We start from the raw sequence: 17,367 nt of genomic DNA on the forward strand, positions 1-17,367 counted from the left end.
TGTGTGTGTGTGTGTGTGTGTGTGTGTATTAGGCCACAGTAGGGGATTGTTGTGGACCCCTATGGCTGGCATTGATCGATGAGGCATCTGTCTGCTGAACACTGGACAGAGATGGGAAGAGGTCAAGACAAGTCTATGTGATCAGACCTTACTGTAGGACACACACACATACAGAGAGAGAGAGAGAGAGAGAAAGAGAGACCGAGTAAGAGAAAAGGCAAAAGAAATATTCAAATTAGACATCCAAATATTAATTAAGAATGTAATTAAACCCTCTTAATTATTAACTGACTTGTATTCTTTGAAAGGAAAAAAGTGTAATATTTTCTGATAATGTTGCAATTAATAATCTTGACATAAAACCGGGAAGATGTGTCATTAATATCATAAATTAAACTACACATAAAAGGGCTGCAACATAAATTAAGCATAAAAAATAGAAATTAAAAAAAGGACTTTTAGGGATATTGCGACGCTGTTCATTGTTTTTTACCTCAGTGCCCACACTCGTGTCTGAACGGGTTTTATTTGTTTTGTTTACCCGCTGTAAATACGATTTAATAAATATTTGAAAAATAATTCAGTAGCAATATCCGTAATCGATATATTTTTTTCGTCAAAATAACTTTACGACGTCACACAAGCCTCATAAAAATCGAAATTCTATTTTTTTTATGTTTTATTAAAATGCGATCTTAAACCATTCAACTCTGTCAAATTTTCTTTTCTTCAACAATTCTTCTTTTTTTCTTTTAGATTAAAAAAAATCTAAGAGGCAATGAGATTATGCTCAGACCACAAAAGTGAAGCACGAAGCAAAACTTAAACTAAGAAAATAAATAAATAAATAAAAAGGCCTGCTGTGTGTCTGTGTGTCTATTTGCTTGTTTAAGCATGTGTTCGGCCTATAGTGTGTGTGTCTGTGTGTGTTTGTGTGTTAGAGTGACCGACAGAATGACTGCTTTATCTATTATTTACATCAATAGTAGATTTATCAAGCGGCCAAAGCGGCGGCTGGGATCGGAGATGCGGGGAGGGGTCTGTGCCGCAGATCCCTCAATCCTTTTGGCTGGAGATAAGACGAGGAGGAGTGGCCGACGGGTAACCGAGAGAGCACTAAGGGGCAACAGGGAATCACTAATGAGAGAGAGAGAGAGTCAGAAAGAGAGAGAGAGAGAGAGAGAGAGAGAGAGAGAGCGAGAGAGAGAGAGAGAGAGAGAAAGAGTGAGGGAGAGACTCATCATCATCATCAAAGACGCGCTCACTGACTAGATTAGAGAGTAACCCAGGAGAGGAGCGTCAGGCTTCATCCAACCAAACGGAGCGATCACCGACCGTCTGCAGCTCTTCCCGACCGACCCGCGACCCCTTCTCCCCGGCCTTGTGCGCTCTAGCGCCCCGGTCCATCTCGGGCAGACCTACTATGGGTTGTGTCGCCAACTCCACCGGGACTGAAGTGCTACTGCAGCTGGAGGCTCTCCGCAGCGCCGCGCAACTTTCTCAACTGTTCCGTCTCACGGAGAAAAGAAAGGTCAGGTCGAAAAAGCATAGAGAGACAGTAGCCTATTTGTGGTAAATATAATACGCTGTAATAATAATAATAATAATAATAATAATAATAATAATAATAATAATAATAATAATAATAATAATGCGTGTAGTTTTCGTTGATTTTAGGCCTTTGCTCTTTGTCTCCTCTCTCTCATCTGACGAGCGCTAAGTCTTAAAAGTTACTTTCCCAGCCTCTCTGTATGTTTGTGTGTGTATGTGTGAAAGAGTGCTTCTGTCCGTCTTGTTGTGGTGACAGTGTACAGCTGGTGCAGAGCGCCCCCATGCGTTCACAGATCACGCCTGAAGTTGTTTGCGCTGTGTCATAATAATTGGGATGCACAGAGCTGCAACATGTAAAGAAGTGCCATTTAAAGATGATTATTTTAAAAAAAAGAACTTTGAATGTTATTTATCATCTTTATAATTTATTTATTTCTTTATTTGTATTTTGTGAATCGAGATTTAAGCTCAGCTTGGTTTCCTGTACTGTTGGTTTAGGCCTCGGCTCTGACTTACCTTTAAATACTTCAACTTGAATCCGATTTCTGTTGTATTGAACGAAAACTGGGAAAAAATGAAACCCAAGTGTCCAGCAGTAAATTATGTCCGAGCAAACTTGTCAAATGACCTCAATAAAGTGATTTGTCGCGTGCAGTTAAAGACCCGACATTTCCCGGTTTGCTGCAGCTGTAAAACAAAAACGCACGACAGAAGCGGGGCTGTTTATTTTTGCTATGACATTTTTTTTGTAACAAATGCGTTTGTCTGGATTTCTTATATAATTCTTTCGGGTGTTTATTTATTTTTTAACAAGAGTGCAGATCACGTTTCCATCTGTAACAGAAACCAACATTTACGTATTTCCGTTCGTTTTATTTCACAAAGTTCGGGTAAATTTGCAATTAAACAAACAGCTGATTGTGTTGTGAAATAAAAGGAGGGGGGGGGGGGTTATGTTAGTAAAATGAATTGTTTAATGTTGTGAACAGATCAGAATCAATTATGTTCCAATAGGAGGATAATGTATCTTACTTTATATATTTGTAATACCCCCGTTACCAGCCATATTATTAGAATAATATTGGGTTTCACGCGGGCCCTGAGCTGCGACAGTAAATATATAGGGGGCCAGACTTATTAATCCTTTCCTGACCTAAGTTAAAGTCTCCCTTGCCTTTCTCTCTCTCTCTCTCTTCAGATTTATTATAAAGCTGTCCGGGACATTGAAGCAGGGGAGGAGCTCTTAGTGTATATGAAGGACGGTATTTTCCCTGAGGGATCCATGGCACCCAACCTACAAGGTAAGATTAATGCGCGTCATTAGCGCACGTTTTAAACAAACTCCAACCTGCATCCCGTGCCGCTTTCGCGGTCAACACACTCCATAACTGGGGGAAAAGACACCACTTCACCCTCCAAGATTTTTTCCCTACTCAAGAAATGTGAATTATTCGAACCATAAATTTCCAGGATGGAATTAAATCCCGCATTAAAGCATATGGTTGAAGGCCGTTTTGGATCTGTCATTTAAAATAGGCTTGCCAATATAGAAAGGATACCCGTAAGAGTCTGGTCTGAATTGTGCTCTTTTACAATGCTGCAATATAATGGGCCTCTTTGCCTGAAATGCTGTATTAGGGCGTCAATTGGCACTTGTCATATTCCATCCTATGCGAGTAGAAATTTTCTGTTGACGGAAAGCTAAGATCAAACAGAAATTACTCGGTAGCCGTGCATATTATTAAGAACACATTATGGGAGCAAAGGGAGAAAAAAAACGTCCATAGGTGGAGCAAGAGGGGGAGATGGATTAATGGCGTTTAGTCGGGAAATATTAGTTAAAACGTTGACTCGTTTCAACCACCTCAGGTCTTCATCAGAGTGAAAACCTTCAAACAAACACCTTAGTGCTGGAAATGTAAGGAAATCGCCATAAAACGGACTGGCATCAGAACACTATTACTATCCTAAAAATGAAAATAAATAAACAATAGGGTGAAAATTGCAAGTCAAGAGTTTAATTAGTGTCTCCCCGGTGTGCAACTTTAAGAAGGCTGTTGGTTTGAGACGGTTTACAGTCTACTTCCTCGGTCAAACTTGGATATATAGTTATGAGGTTTCCGTTACAGCGGTTTTTTAGGCAGTCGGCCTTTCTGATGGATTGTTCATTGACTTCTTTTCCAGTCCCCCCACCTCAGCAACCTGCCATTGTATTGGTGTTCAGCAAAACAGTCTAATCAGGAGTTTCCATTGAGATGGCATTGTATATTTATGTTCGCTCACTCTGCCTGCCTGGCGTTTCTCCGTGCGTCGAAGCGACTTCTCTGTAGCGATTTCAACTCCTGGGAATCCCGTGTTCCGACTGAAAAGAAAGGGGGAGAGATGCCTCTGTCTAACCTGTTTAAGTTGTTTCTGTGTGTAATTTAATTAGTGCTTAAAAATAATGAAGAGAAAGCTACAAAGCAGATCAGGTATGATCAGAAGCAATTTTGAGATTGAAAAATTACCTGTGAGTTAATTGAATATGCTAGAGCTTGAAGCTTTTTTAGTCTCATTGTTGAATTAGTTAAAGATTATACACAATATAAATAAAATCGTTCCCTTTATTTCTTTCTTTTAATACATTTCTGTGCATTTTATTATGACCCTTTCTTTAGATCTTGTGCCGTAAGTGCTTCGTTACACCTTCTTTTACACTGTCCTCTTGAAATTGGCTCACATTTCAAAGTGCGTCACATTTCTAGGTGCTCTCATCCACCCTTCTCCTCTCTGACTGGGTAACCTGATTCACTGTACTCACTGCCTTTCAACCGTGCCCGCCTATGTCAGACTGAATATGTCCAATATTTTATCTCGTAATCTAACTTGGACAGCTGTTCACTTTTCTTTCAAACTTTACTTAAGCGGAAAAGGGTCCGTAGTTCCGCTGCGTTTTCTTTAAACATCTTGGACTTATTGTGCCGAAGTGCTGTTGTCAGGTAACATTGTTTTGTTGTGTTTCCAGTCTTTCTGGAACCACAGATGAAAAAAAGAAAATCTGATTACTGTTACTTGTCATTGATTAGAAAATTGTGGAGGGAGAACAAGATGTTCGTGAGATGCTGTGCAGTTCACCAGCTCCCCACCACTACCCTGCATGATGCACAGTTTATGCACAGGTCTCAGTGCCAAAGATGAAGGGGAGGGAGGGGGGATACAGGAGCAAAGAAAGCTATATTATTGAAAAGAAGCAGATTGACATGTTGTAGGAGTGTGTCAAAGATGGAGCACGCTTATACATGATTTGTTGAATTCATCTGCCTGTAAGTATGCGCATGAGGGAGGCAGACAGAGAGAAAATTTCACCTGCCAAAATGTCTGTGTCAGGGCCAAAGTATTTGGCTTTGTGTGTTGTGTAAGAGAGAGCTGAAGGCACACAGAAAAGAACATGTAACATACAGATGGTTTAGTGTTTAAAGATGCTTACAGTATATGTGAATCAGCAACACTGAAATAGAAGGATGAGCAGCGATTCAAAGTCATCTCACCGTTGTGATGATCGCATCTGATTTGTTTTTCCTGTCTCCCTGCATTTGTGCGAGCAAGGGAGTGAGGCAGTGGGGTTGAGCAGGAGTTTGGCAGTGCAGCTCTGTTCTCTGTGTCCAGCTTATCGGAGAAGGAATTTGAAGTGGAGGACTTGAGGAGTCCCCTGAGACCTCACCCATGCTCCCAGATTAGCTGCTAAACTGCACATAATTGTGACTCCCTTCGTCTCCCAGAGAGCTATTAGTCTCCACTTTAACCTCCCCACCCCCCCTCCACAAAACCCACACAAGCCAGACTTGCTGAAAAAACACAGGCACACCGAAATGCACATGCAAGTACCTTTGCATATGTGCATCCTAACATTCAAGCACGCACCTGAGTGTCCTTTTAGGTGTTTCCTTTCATCTTTTATTACTTGTGTTCCTTTTTCCTAGAGGGTACTTGAAGGTCCTTGCTGTATATGAACCATGTCTTTATTTTATTTTATTTTTTGTCCAAAATATTTTCCACTCTTAAATGTCGCAGACAAAAATTATTTTGAGTTGTTTGTGCTGCACAGGCAATCATACCCAACCCTCTCACAGTAAAATGCTCGCTCCCTGTGAAATACGTCCACACAGTGGTGTCAAAGTGGCTAGTTAGTTTAGTGTTTGAGCTCTGTGTAATGGTCCATTGACCAGAAGGTCATTTATCCTTCTCCCCAAGGTTAGACACATTGATGTTGCTACACTAATGCCCTTTTAATGTGTCCAAGAAGTTCCAGCTGGATAAACGGCCACATGCAGTAGAAAGCAGGTGAGCCATGCACTGTAAGTCATTTTGGATAAACTCATTTAGTACAGCTTGAATTGATGGATGGGTGTGTGTGGCATGTTGGGACACCTGGGGGGCCGACTCAGACGCTGGCTGCTTGGGTCATGCCAAAGAGGGTATGGCAGGTTGGCGCTGAAATCACCATGGGGTCGGCGCCACCGTGGCCCTGCTTACCTCTGTTCATTTTGGCTCATTTTGGAAACATAAGCACACTTACACACACACTCGTGCGCGCGCACACACACACGTGTACACTTGTTTATGCATTTGCACACAGACACTCCGCTGGGCTTTCCCCTGATCTGTTGAACTTGGCGTCGGACTCAGGAACTTGCTATTGAAAGAGCTGGTCCGAGTTTTATGCATTTGACCTTGTTGGTGAGAAGTATTGTAAAGGTTATCAACATGGAAGGGGAAGACCAGCCCCTATTGTTTCCTCTGTGTGCTATTACACCAACACTCTAAAGCAAACACTTGTTTTAACAAGTAATTAACAGTTTTAATGACGGTTACATTTCACTGCTAATTGATTTCCATTTTATGGGGTTGTTTTTACCATTTGTTAAACCTGTCTATACAGCTGCGACTGAAACACAAAACAAGATGAGATTCTTCTTTTTGCTGAGTGTTATTATCAGTTTTTATCTTTCTATACATTTTAGACAATTGGTTCTGCATCTCTGCCAACATGAGTTGGCATACTAAGATGCAAATAAGCTTATTTTGCATTGCACATTTTGATAGTGTGTTGAATCTGATAGCGAAAAATGTTGTATTTTTTGCACAGATTAAAAGCACAATTAAATGTCAGCAATTAGCGTTGCTTGTAGGTGGTCTTAGCTTGTAATTAAAATGTTGACAATTTGAAAAAGTTACAAAAGTTACAAAGTTACAAAAACTAATTATTAATCATTTCTATTTACTTAAGATTTCCTACATCAATAGTGAAACTTCGGAAAAGGTTATGACGAGAAATGTTTTTTTTAAATACATATCTCTTAGTTACGTACATGTTTGATGTATTATACATATAGAAAGCTGTGTTGTGGCTAAACAAACCCTTGTGTATGGGTGTGTTTGCGTGCAGACGAGCAGATGTACCGCTGTGAAGACTGTGATGAGCTGTTCTCCTCAACACTTGAGCTGCGGCGGCATCAGAAGTATTCATGCTCCAGTGCTGGCTCCATCTTTGACGCACTAAGAGACGACTTCAAACAGGAACGTGAGGACAGCGACGATCCTGTCCATGAGTGTAAAGACTGTGAGAAGATCTTTCCCAATGAGTACAGGTGAAGTTCAGCCCATTCATTGTGCTACAAATGTGATTCATTGACTGATTTGCTGATGAGTTTGTGTTTTCTCAATCAAGTCTGGGACAACACATGATAGTTCACACAGAAGAGAGGGAGTACAAGTGCGACCAGTGCCCCAAAGCCTTCAACTGGAAGTCCAACCTCATCCGTCACCAGATGTCACATGACAGTGGCAAGCGCTTTGAGTGTGAAAACTGTGATAAGGTACAGCATACCCGCCACGTAAGTTGTGCACAGGACACACAGGCTTTATCTGTTAGTAGTTCTTTAAGAAGACAAAGAAATGAAAAGTCTGCTTATGTTTTTACAAAATACAAAAAGGGGAATTTTGTGTAATTTTTTTAGCATTGTTAGTCATGGCATACCTTGCATTTTTTTTTTATACACTTGTTTTAAATTTCAGGTGTTCACAGATCCCAGTAACCTTCAGCGTCACATCCGCTCTCAACACGTGGGGGCCCGCGCTCACACATGCCCTGAATGTGGCAAGACCTTTGCCACCTCGTCAGGCCTCAAGCAGCATAAGCACATCCACAGTAGTGTCAAACCCTTTAGCTGTAAGTAAGGGCTTCGGAAGTTAATGATCACCTTTTTCATAACAATTTATTTATTTGAGACTTTTTTTTCCTACCTCGTTTAACCTCACTCATTATCCAGTCTCTCTTTTTTTTCTATGTACACCAGCTTGTTTGCAGGCACAAAGGTCGTATTTGCCCTGCAATAAATTTCATTATACAATGTGAATAATAGATTTGATCTGGTTACCTAAGCTCTTTTTTGTCAAACTTAAAACAACATGACAGACCTTAAATTGGAAATGGAGTGTTTTACAGTAAGGGGGAAAAAAACAGCCCTCACATATGTATTTTATTTATTTTATCTGTTACATGTGTGCAGTAATTATTTGGAAGTAAAATATATACAAACTAAATCAAGACCACTTTTTTTCAGATTGTGTAAGTTATCCTGTCCATACGAACCAGCTCCTTCCTTTCCTAAAACCTTTTTTTCAACAGCCGTTTACATTTAAATGTTCATGTTACTGTTGCTTTGGTATACAAAGTTAGAGACAGTGTTAAAACTGGTTTAACTAGGCCCTGGTGGGCTGCATCTTTTTGTTCCCCCAGGCGAGGTGTGCCACAAATCCTACACCCAGTTCTCCAACCTCTGTCGCCACAAGCGTATGCATGCTGACTGCCGCACCCAGATCAAATGTAAAGACTGTGGGCAGTTGTTCAGCACTACCTCCTCCCTCAACAAGCACCGTCGCTTTTGTGAGGGCAAAAACCATTATGGCTCTCCAGCAGGGATGTTCAACCCTGGCATCCCCATGAGCTCCAGCCCAATCATGGCTAAGGCTAAGTCCCACCATCCCCACCTTTCTGGTTTAAACCAGTCAGGTTTAGGCTTCACTGACTACTTTCCTTCCCGACCTCATCCTCATGCTGGCTTGCCCTTCTCCCCAGGACCCCACGGCTTCCCATCCCTCCCACATGGTTTCCCAGGTATTTTTCCCCCATCGCTATATCCACGACCTCCTTTATTACCGGCCAGTCCACTGATAAAGAGCCCGCTGAGCAGCAGTCAGGAGGTGAAGCTGCCTCAGAGTCCTCTAGATGCTCCTCCATTGTCTCTAGTTAGTTCCACAAATGGCAATGGTGTTAACAGTTTGAGTCAGCACGAAGACAAAGAGAAAGAGAATAAACTGGATTTGTCTTCTAGTGGAGAAGCCAAACCAAAATCAAAGATGGCAGATATGTCTGACGGTAGTGACCTTGAAGATGTCAATACCACAAGTGGGACAGATTTGGACACCACCACAGGTACTGCTTCAGGGGACGGCTCTGACCTGGAAAGTGATGGAGAGAGTGAGCGTGAGAGAAGTGGTAAAAGAAGGAAGCCGTCTGGCACTGTATCAAGCCAAGAGGCACACCAGTTAGAAGACACAAACCGTGCATTGATATCAGCCATGTCTAGTTCAGGGAACCTGTCGATTGATCGTCCGTTTCTTGCTTCTGCATCGCAACACTCCTTCTTCCCCCCACCCGATGAGCAAGCCCTCCCGCCCACAACCACCACAAATTCCAATGCAGCCACCACTGATTCCATAAAAGCCATCGCTTCTATTGCAGAGAAATATTTTGGTCCAGGTTTGATTGGACTTCATCAGGAGAAGAAGATGGGTCCACTGCCCTATCATTCCATGTTTCCCTTCCAGTTCCTGCCCAACTTCCACAACTCCCTCTACCCTTTTAGTGCTGATCGAGGTGCTCTCAATCCTAGCATGTTTTTTAAAGCAGAGCCCAAGTCACCTCGTGAGCAACTGCACAAAATGGTTTCTAGTTCCCCGGCAGCTCCTGCTCCCACAGCAGAATCACCGTTCGATCTCACCACGAAACCCAAGGAGGCCAAGATAGCTCCTTCAACACCAACAAACACCTCAAACCCCAACAATAGTACTGGGAGCAGTAGTGGACATTTAGCAATATCTAGCAGTGAAGAACAGCCATTGGACCTCAGCATTGGCAGCCGGAGCCGAGGGAGTCATAATGGTGTGCCAGCTGAGCCCCATAATCGAAAGAACCACATCTATGGAGGTGGAAAAGGGGTCTCAATCAAGGATGAAACTCCATCTGGTTTTCCACACCCTCATTCACAGTCTTTGCACCAATCAACCATCACCCAGCACCAGCAGCCCCAGGCACAGCCACACCAGCCACCACCACTGCACTATGCCAAGCCCTCAGCATTCTTCATGGACCCCATATACAGGTATTTCAGCCCGGATTAGACCAGACACTTCCACAACCAACATCAAGGCGTTTTTGTAGATGCATTGAAGAATATGAGGTTGGGCATTCTAGATGAAGTTTGACCTTGGTACGTAACCCTCTGCCTTGATATTGGTCCAGCAGGGTGGAGAAGAGGAAGCTACTCGACCCGGTAGGAGCTCTGAAGGACAAGTTCCTCCGGCCCTCGCCGCCACTCTTCCATCCCCAGGTACATAGTGCACACATGACCTAGCTTGGTTTGAGACTATTCTTTTTAAGAAACAGTAAATGCTACGTGCACATTAAACTGAAAGTACACCAAGAGACTAACAAGCAGGGGAATTGACCGCCAGGTATTGCATACAAGCTGATTATTCCCAGATAGTATTGACTATTATTTTCAAACTATGTATTATGTGAAAATACCTCACTCCTGCCTCCCACGCTGCTTAAACCTGAATTGATAGGACCCAAGCGCCATCATTCCAAAGTGTTGATGTTATTTTCTCAAGGGTTCTGTATGATTTCTTCCTTTGTTTACGGAATGGCGCCTGTGTACCTCGTCAGCTTTACCTTTTTTCAGAAGACACAGCCTGTTATCGCTGCCCTTTGATAATCAGTCACATTGTTCCACTGTCCCCAGACCTTCCCCACCTCTACATATCTTGATTACAAGCAATGATAGTATTAATAAAAGAGAGAATAATAACCATTTGAATTGTAACAAACTGCCTCTCTTGGCCACGCTAATCTTAGTTGTGGCATTGTTTCATGTAGTGGGAGCCCACAGGCAAGCTAATAACTCAAACCCCTCAGAGTTTTTTTTTCTTTTCTCTGTGCCTGGCTGGCTGGCTAGATAATAACACCGTGTCCGTCAAGGACATCCTGTGTTTGTGTCCAGGAGAATGGGGGGCTCTCATTGGGGAAACGGTTTAATCTGACCTGGAAATCTGTGTCCTCTATCAACCGTGACTTTGCAATACACACATCTGGTGCACATGCAGACAGATACATTTACACATGAACATGCGTTTGCATATCTCACATGCGTGATGTCATATCGTTAGCCAACATAGTTTTTTTTTAAGGTAAATTGCAAGAATTTTTTATTTTTTTTTTGTATTGGTACCTTTTTTCAATTACCCTAAACCCGGGTACAAAATCTTAAAAACATGATGTCATGACAAGGCTCTAAGCATCAAACAGATTTCCTTTTCATCCTTTAAAATCTCATCTCATCATCTCGTAGATTGCGAACTTTTCGCAGGCTGCCCTGCAAAAACTTTTTTCATATTTGAGCGTCTCAGCTGTGATCCTGTCAGTGATCCAAACACAATGCCACCTCTAATTCAGTCTCATGACGGAATCACCCCGCTCCCCCTTGCACCCGTTCTCAGACTGCGAATAAACACATCGAGACGGAGTGTCTGTCCCTGTGTCTCTCCCGTCCCGTATTCACTAAAAAAAGGAAGGATGTAAGCTGTTTTTGGCAAATAAACTCCTACATAACTGGCCTCTTTTGTTCACAAGCTTCTAGGGGGGGGAGGGAAGCGGCTATCAGTTGGGGGTATCACAAACTATATTGTATTGCTCCAGTCATGGCTCTTGAATGCCTCATTTAGCCAGTTTGCAGGCTTGCAACAGCAGCTTTGGCAGAAGAAGGTAAGAAGTAGAGAACAAAGCATTAGTAGAAGCTGAGGTTGTACAGAGAGGGGGGCACTGGAGAAACAGTACTTGGGCATTTGTGAATGTGTTATAGGTCAAGGAGGTGACATGCCTTGAGTACAAACAACAAGGCTAACCTCTGATATGCTGCTTCCTCAAAGCTTCCTCCCTGTATCTTTCTCTCACTCCATGTTCTTTCTTAAATTGTCCCTTTGTTTTCAGTGCTTTCTTTTCTGTTTTTAATACACATAAACATGCTGCCATCATGATGTAACACACGCTACGTGCAAAAAATTAAAACTGCCCTTATAAACTTTATAATTGAACCCATAACACGGTAAATAATACAAACTCTGGTTGAATTATTTTTATCCAGTTTTTAAAACATGAAACAAAAAATTTCTCAACTTTTTGAAATCTTCTTATTCCCTAGATGTCAGCAATGGAGAACATGACAGATAAGCTGGACGGCTTTGGAGCACTAAAACTGGACGCACCGCCCAATTCGCTGCAACACTCGGCCCATCCGCTGTTCAACTTCCGCTCACCACCACCTTCCCTCTCAGATGCCATCCTTCGCAAGGGAAAGGAACGCTACGCGTGCAGGTCTGCACCCCTTTTCATTTAAACTAGTTGGTGGAATATGTGCAAATGTGAAAGTGCACCATGCCGTATGCTCACTCATCCTCATTGTCCTTTTGCTCTAGGTACTGTGGGAAAATCTTCCCTCGCTCAGCAAATCTCACCAGACATTTGCGGACACACACAGGGGAACAGCCCTACAGGTATTCCTTTCTATTTTTAATTCAGAGAGTCTTGAAAGTTTCTGAAATACCGTAGTTGACATATTTCCCTTTGTCACGGCTATTTTTCAAACCTGCCTTTACTTTGTTTGGTACGTCTCTTTCTGTGAAACTTCAGAGAAAAAACAAAGTGAATACTTTTAAGCAAATCACAAGAGCCTTAAGTGGTTTCTTGCTCAACTCAGCAGATAAATAATACATCTTTAGGGCCCTTCTCACTCTACTGCACTTTCAGCTGACATTTAAATACCCCTGTTCTTCTTCGTCAGGTGTAAATACTGTGACCGTTCATTCAGCATCTCATCCAATCTTCAACGCCATGTCCGCAATATCCATAACAAGGAGAAACCCTTCAAGTGTCACTTGTGCAACCGCTGCTTTGGTCAGCAAACCAACCTCGATCGCCATCTCAAGAAGCACGAGCACGAGAACATTCCTGGTCAGTTTGCAACTGCAATGATGGCTGTGCGAACTAGTAATGTAGTCAATAAACAGGAAGTGTTTGCTTAGTTGATTGTTTGAATCCATTTTCACACATGGGTTATTGAAAAACTGTCAGAAAAGAGCATAACTTATATAAAACCTTTTTGCTATCATGTTTATCTTCCACACAGATTTCTGTAAACATTTTTTTTCTGTTTGTCAAAAAAATGTCACGAGAGCTGTGCACGATCTTAGTGTTTAAATGTTAGTAATTGTGTGTTTTGCCTCTGATATTTTCCTAAATTAAATAACTGTGCGATGATCATCACACTAATGATGCTTGTGTGTCTTGGTATGGTATGTGGGCTGTCTGCGTGTGTGTGTCCATGTGTTTTTATGCATATGGATGTGTGTGTCTACATCTCTTTCCCCAACAGTGAGCCAACAGTCTGGGATGCTTTCCAACTTAGGAACGACCATCTCCTCGCCAAACTCAGAGCCAGAAAATCATGCACTTTTAGATGAGAAGGAGGACTCGTACTTCTCAGAAATCCGCAACTTCATTTCCAACAGTGAGATGAACCAGGCCTCCAGCTCCACGGATAAAAGGTAAGATGAAAACCCGCTCACAAAAATTATATTTGTACCATGATTCTCACAGAGATCTCCAGCGATTACTTTCCATCCATGTGGCTAACTCTTTTCTGTCAAGCTTAGATTCTCACCCGACCTCATCCTGAATTTAACATTAATCCTAACTACAGCAGAAAGAACTTGTCAGATGTTGTCAGGAATGTTGTAATGTATCTCCTTTATTTAGGACATCTAATCTTAGGTATGAAAATCCAGAAAAACAAACAAAAAGTTTGTTCAGTTAAAGTAAACAGCTGCTCTTCTACATCTCTAGCGCCTTCCTCCTTCCCGCAATCAACAGTACAGATCCATGAAATTGGTACACAGCGCTCCCTAGTGGCTAGAACACACTTAGTACCATTGCACTAAAATAAATGAAAAAAAAAAGGTTTTCTTAATTTTTCACCTTTCATTTTTTAAATGTAAAACATAACTGTAATTGTTCAGTATACCAATTTTCACACATTTTAGTTTCTTTAATGTTTAAAGTTTATATAATGTGTTTGTGAATGTCATGCTCAGTTCTAAATACCCTGCAGACCAGTAGCACAAGTGTTAACCCTGTTAGTTTCGCTGCACTCTAAAAATTTTGTAACTTGCTTATAAAGTAAGGAAAACTGTTTTTTATTTAAAAAAAAAAAACAGGTTTCTTTTTTTTAAATATCCTCATAAAAATGGAAACTTCCTGCTTTAAGTTCTGAAAGGCTTTTATAGTTAACAGAAAAGGGCAAGAATTGTGTTTTGGGAAATAAAAGAAGGGCGATTTTCTGGTTTGCTCTCTTGCATTGATTCTGCCTTCGTCTCATTCTGGATTCCTTTCTGGTAGTCTCACTTTCTGCCTGCCACTTCCTCATTCTCCCCCACACCCCCTTTTTTCTTGTCAACATGCATTATGTCCAAAAGACACAGTGGCAGTTTAGCCCCTCTGCCATCTGGGATCAATACCGAGTCTCATCCACAACAACCTCGTCTGACATTTTAATATCTGTAATTCAGACTAAGTGTTGTGCTTTCTGTCCTCCCACCAGACAGCCTGCTGTTTATTCTCCCTCTGAGTGACTGAAGTCAAATGCTGAACACAAACACACATTCATGGATGACTATCTATAATCACTCCTAGCTGCCCCCACATCACAGTTCCCCACCCCCTTCAAAATTCCCTTTTCAGCATCATGGCCAGTCAAAATAAAAGCCCCTGGGAGCCTTTATTTTTGTATAAAACTTTGACCTGTTTCCAAACTGGTGATGCTGTAGTTGCTGAGGCAGCACTGCTGCTCACAGGGTGGGACAGAATGAGAAAAGTTAGGGAGTATAGGTGTGCACGCATATTTTCAGCTCCACCACAGTGTGTAAGGACTCACCGCCTTTGGCTTGAGTTTTAGGTTTGGATAAAACTAGAGTTGGAGCTGCTCCCTCATCTGAGACCGGGCTGCAATAGCTCTCAGTTTGGACCCTAAGGGGGACTCGGGTTGAGGCATTTATCTAAGAGATCCACTGATGATTGAGCTCTTCCCCTATCCACTCACTGTGTACCCATAGCCCCAGTCTGCTAACACAAACACCCAACTGACGTGTTTAGACTAAATGACAAAACCCAGGGCCCCCTATGTCAGAGCTACGCTTCTCTCTCCATTCGCAGGCATGTACTTTTTCCCCGCCAGCCAGCGCTGCAATTTGATTATGGTGATATTTAATCTAGACTGAAAGAGAAGAACCCCCCTCCAATCTCACAAAGTCCCTCTACCCACATTCACTCACCCAGTCTGCGTGACCCAATCCTGTCCCCGTGCACCCCTTCCCAGAGGTAACCCTGTCTGATTTGATAAATGTCCACTGTGTGGCAAAAAATGAAAGGGGTAAATTTGCCATCCCAAAGGAAATGATATCATGAGCCATGACATCGTGGTCTGGGGGTGATGGAAGCGGGGGAGGGGGTATTGGGGTGCAAGCTGGAAAATGTACAGATGGCAGGTCGTAATGGTAGTGTGCTGATAGCCTGTTTGCAGCCAAGCCATCATCTTCCTTCAGTCGTGCAAACTGTGTTCCACCACTACAAAGCGTTGAGGGGCATAGAGGACTTAGTCTGAGGTGGACCATGCCCTGGTCTGTTTGTGAGGAGCGGGTCAATTAATCATCTGTGGGCCATCGGAAAAGTCCAGGCAGACTGTCAGCACCCATGTTGTTTGTGTGGACTCGGGAGTTAGACTTTACATGCTGTCATTAGATTATTTTTGTTTCTCTTGCTACTCATGATGAGTCAGATCGTTAAAAGGTTAGGAAATGGTAACAGCCGCCCAGCCAGCTCAAGAGTGGACATAGCCTCTATCTTACATTTTGATCATTTGTGGTAAAAAAGTAAAAAAAAAAAAAAAAAGAAAATCAGGAATTTACACTAGAAATCATATTTTTAAAAAATCAAACTCCCATTTGGTTTGTCTACATGTGTTTTTAACTAAAATCCAGGCCACTATACTGACCACGATTCAACTTTTCTGTGTTCCCATTGTTTCCTTCTGGCCCCTCCTGATTGGCTTGGGAGACTCAAACCTCTTTAACTCAGATGTCGCACTTCTAACATTTCCTCCCTCCTCTGACCTTTGATCCCTCCGCAGATCAGACCAGCCTGAGGAGGAGCACCCTCCCAGCCACAGTTTGTCCAACTCCAAGCTAGGTCTCCAGGGTCTGGAGGAAGAGGAAGAGGAAGTGGAGGGTGACGATGAAGAGGAGGAGGAAGGCAGCCTGACGGAGAAGTCGCACGACGAGGCGCCCGAGTCCCCGTCTCCTGTCACAACAGGAGTGTATGAGGAGGATGAGGAAGAAGAAGAGGCAGAGGCAGAGGCGGCTCCATTAGGGATGAGCTATGAACACACTCGCAGGTATTTGTCTGTTTTAAATTAGCAGAAAAGGTCCAAGTTCATTGACAAGATTTACCCCAATATATCCCAAACAACCACAAAAATGTACAGCAAATGTTGAGTTTTAACAAAATTTGCAATACTTAACAATCCAACTAATGCATTTCCTAAAGAGCACTGTAAATCGACAAGGGCAAACAGGGATAACACATGTACTAAAAATGTCCCCTACACAGATTCTCAGATATGTAACCCAAAGTCAAGTGCTTTGATTAGGCTAGTTTCTTTAACTACTCTTTAAACTCTTCAACCCTTTTCTTCCACTTTATTTCTGCTGTCCGTTGATCCCTTTTATTAATCATACCTTTACTTTTCTCTTCACTTCACATTCTCCCTCCCCTAATTAACTCGCCATCTGTTCCATCCCTGTTTTTTATATCTTTCCATCAATTTTTTCTATCCATCCTCCAACCAACCCATCCACGCTGCCCTATTTCTTCCATCCACCCATGCTTCGGTGTGCAGGTGTATAGAGGAGGAGGGCTCTCTCTTGGACCTGGAGGCACTGCCCAGCTTTCCCAAGAGCTTGGATGGTTTACGTAAAGCAGCCAGTGACGAGCAGCCTTTCGATGTTAAAGACATTTTTAACACTTCGCTAGAATCTGAGGCATTGAAAGAGACATTGTACAGACAGGCTAAAACCCAGGTATGTGACTGGCTTTTGGATGTCCGTTAAAAGAGGAAGGGCCGAGTCGCTCAGATAAAATAGGAGGAAGGGCAAAATATGTTGACTGGAAAGAAAGATCAGGGATGAGATGGATGCTTTCACATTTTCAGGAGCTAAACAGCACCTCTCTTCCTACTTTCCTATATCTTTGTATTTCACTTAACTTACTAACACATCACCTACAACCTTCTCTATTCGTTGCTGGTGTATTAAGTTTTAAAACAATTTAATTAAATTTTGTTACAAGGTATAAAGTCATGAAATTCGAAGATAATCACAGTTGAGTGA

The 17,367-nt window shown here is 42.3% G+C and overlaps 1 protein-coding gene across 3 annotated transcripts in view; it reads left to right on the plus strand.

Annotated features, from left to right (window-relative positions):
- Positions 1 to 17,367, plus strand: part of prdm16 (PR domain containing 16) — a 171,944-nt gene that overhangs the window by 151,280 nt on the left and 3,297 nt on the right. The window contains exons 5-16 of one of the 3 annotated variants that reach the window (XM_085442777.1): positions 2,750 to 2,852; positions 6,977 to 7,178; positions 7,259 to 7,424; positions 7,606 to 7,759; positions 8,330 to 9,974; positions 10,115 to 10,202; positions 12,072 to 12,244; positions 12,346 to 12,423; positions 12,711 to 12,880; positions 13,302 to 13,473; positions 16,110 to 16,373; positions 16,878 to 17,058. In XM_085442777.1, the coding sequence (XP_085298903.1) occupies positions 2,750 to 2,852; positions 6,977 to 7,178; positions 7,259 to 7,424; positions 7,606 to 7,759; positions 8,330 to 9,974; positions 10,115 to 10,202; positions 12,072 to 12,244; positions 12,346 to 12,423; positions 12,711 to 12,880; positions 13,302 to 13,473; positions 16,110 to 16,373; positions 16,878 to 17,058 (3,396 nt within the window). The remainder of the gene's footprint in view (positions 1 to 2,749; positions 2,853 to 6,976; positions 7,179 to 7,258; positions 7,425 to 7,605; positions 7,760 to 8,329; positions 9,975 to 10,114; positions 10,203 to 12,071; positions 12,245 to 12,345; positions 12,424 to 12,710; positions 12,881 to 13,301; positions 13,474 to 16,109; positions 16,374 to 16,877; positions 17,059 to 17,367) is intronic. The other 2 variants (XM_085442775.1, XM_085442776.1) reach the window with 2 other exon arrangements.

This window comes from Copadichromis virginalis, linkage group LG20, assembly GCF_057382275.1.
Source record: "Copadichromis virginalis isolate Kocher_CV1m ecotype Utaka linkage group LG20, C_Virginalis_male_GT1.1, whole genome shotgun sequence".
NCBI classification, from domain to species: domain Eukaryota; kingdom Metazoa; phylum Chordata; class Actinopteri; order Cichliformes; family Cichlidae; genus Copadichromis; species Copadichromis virginalis.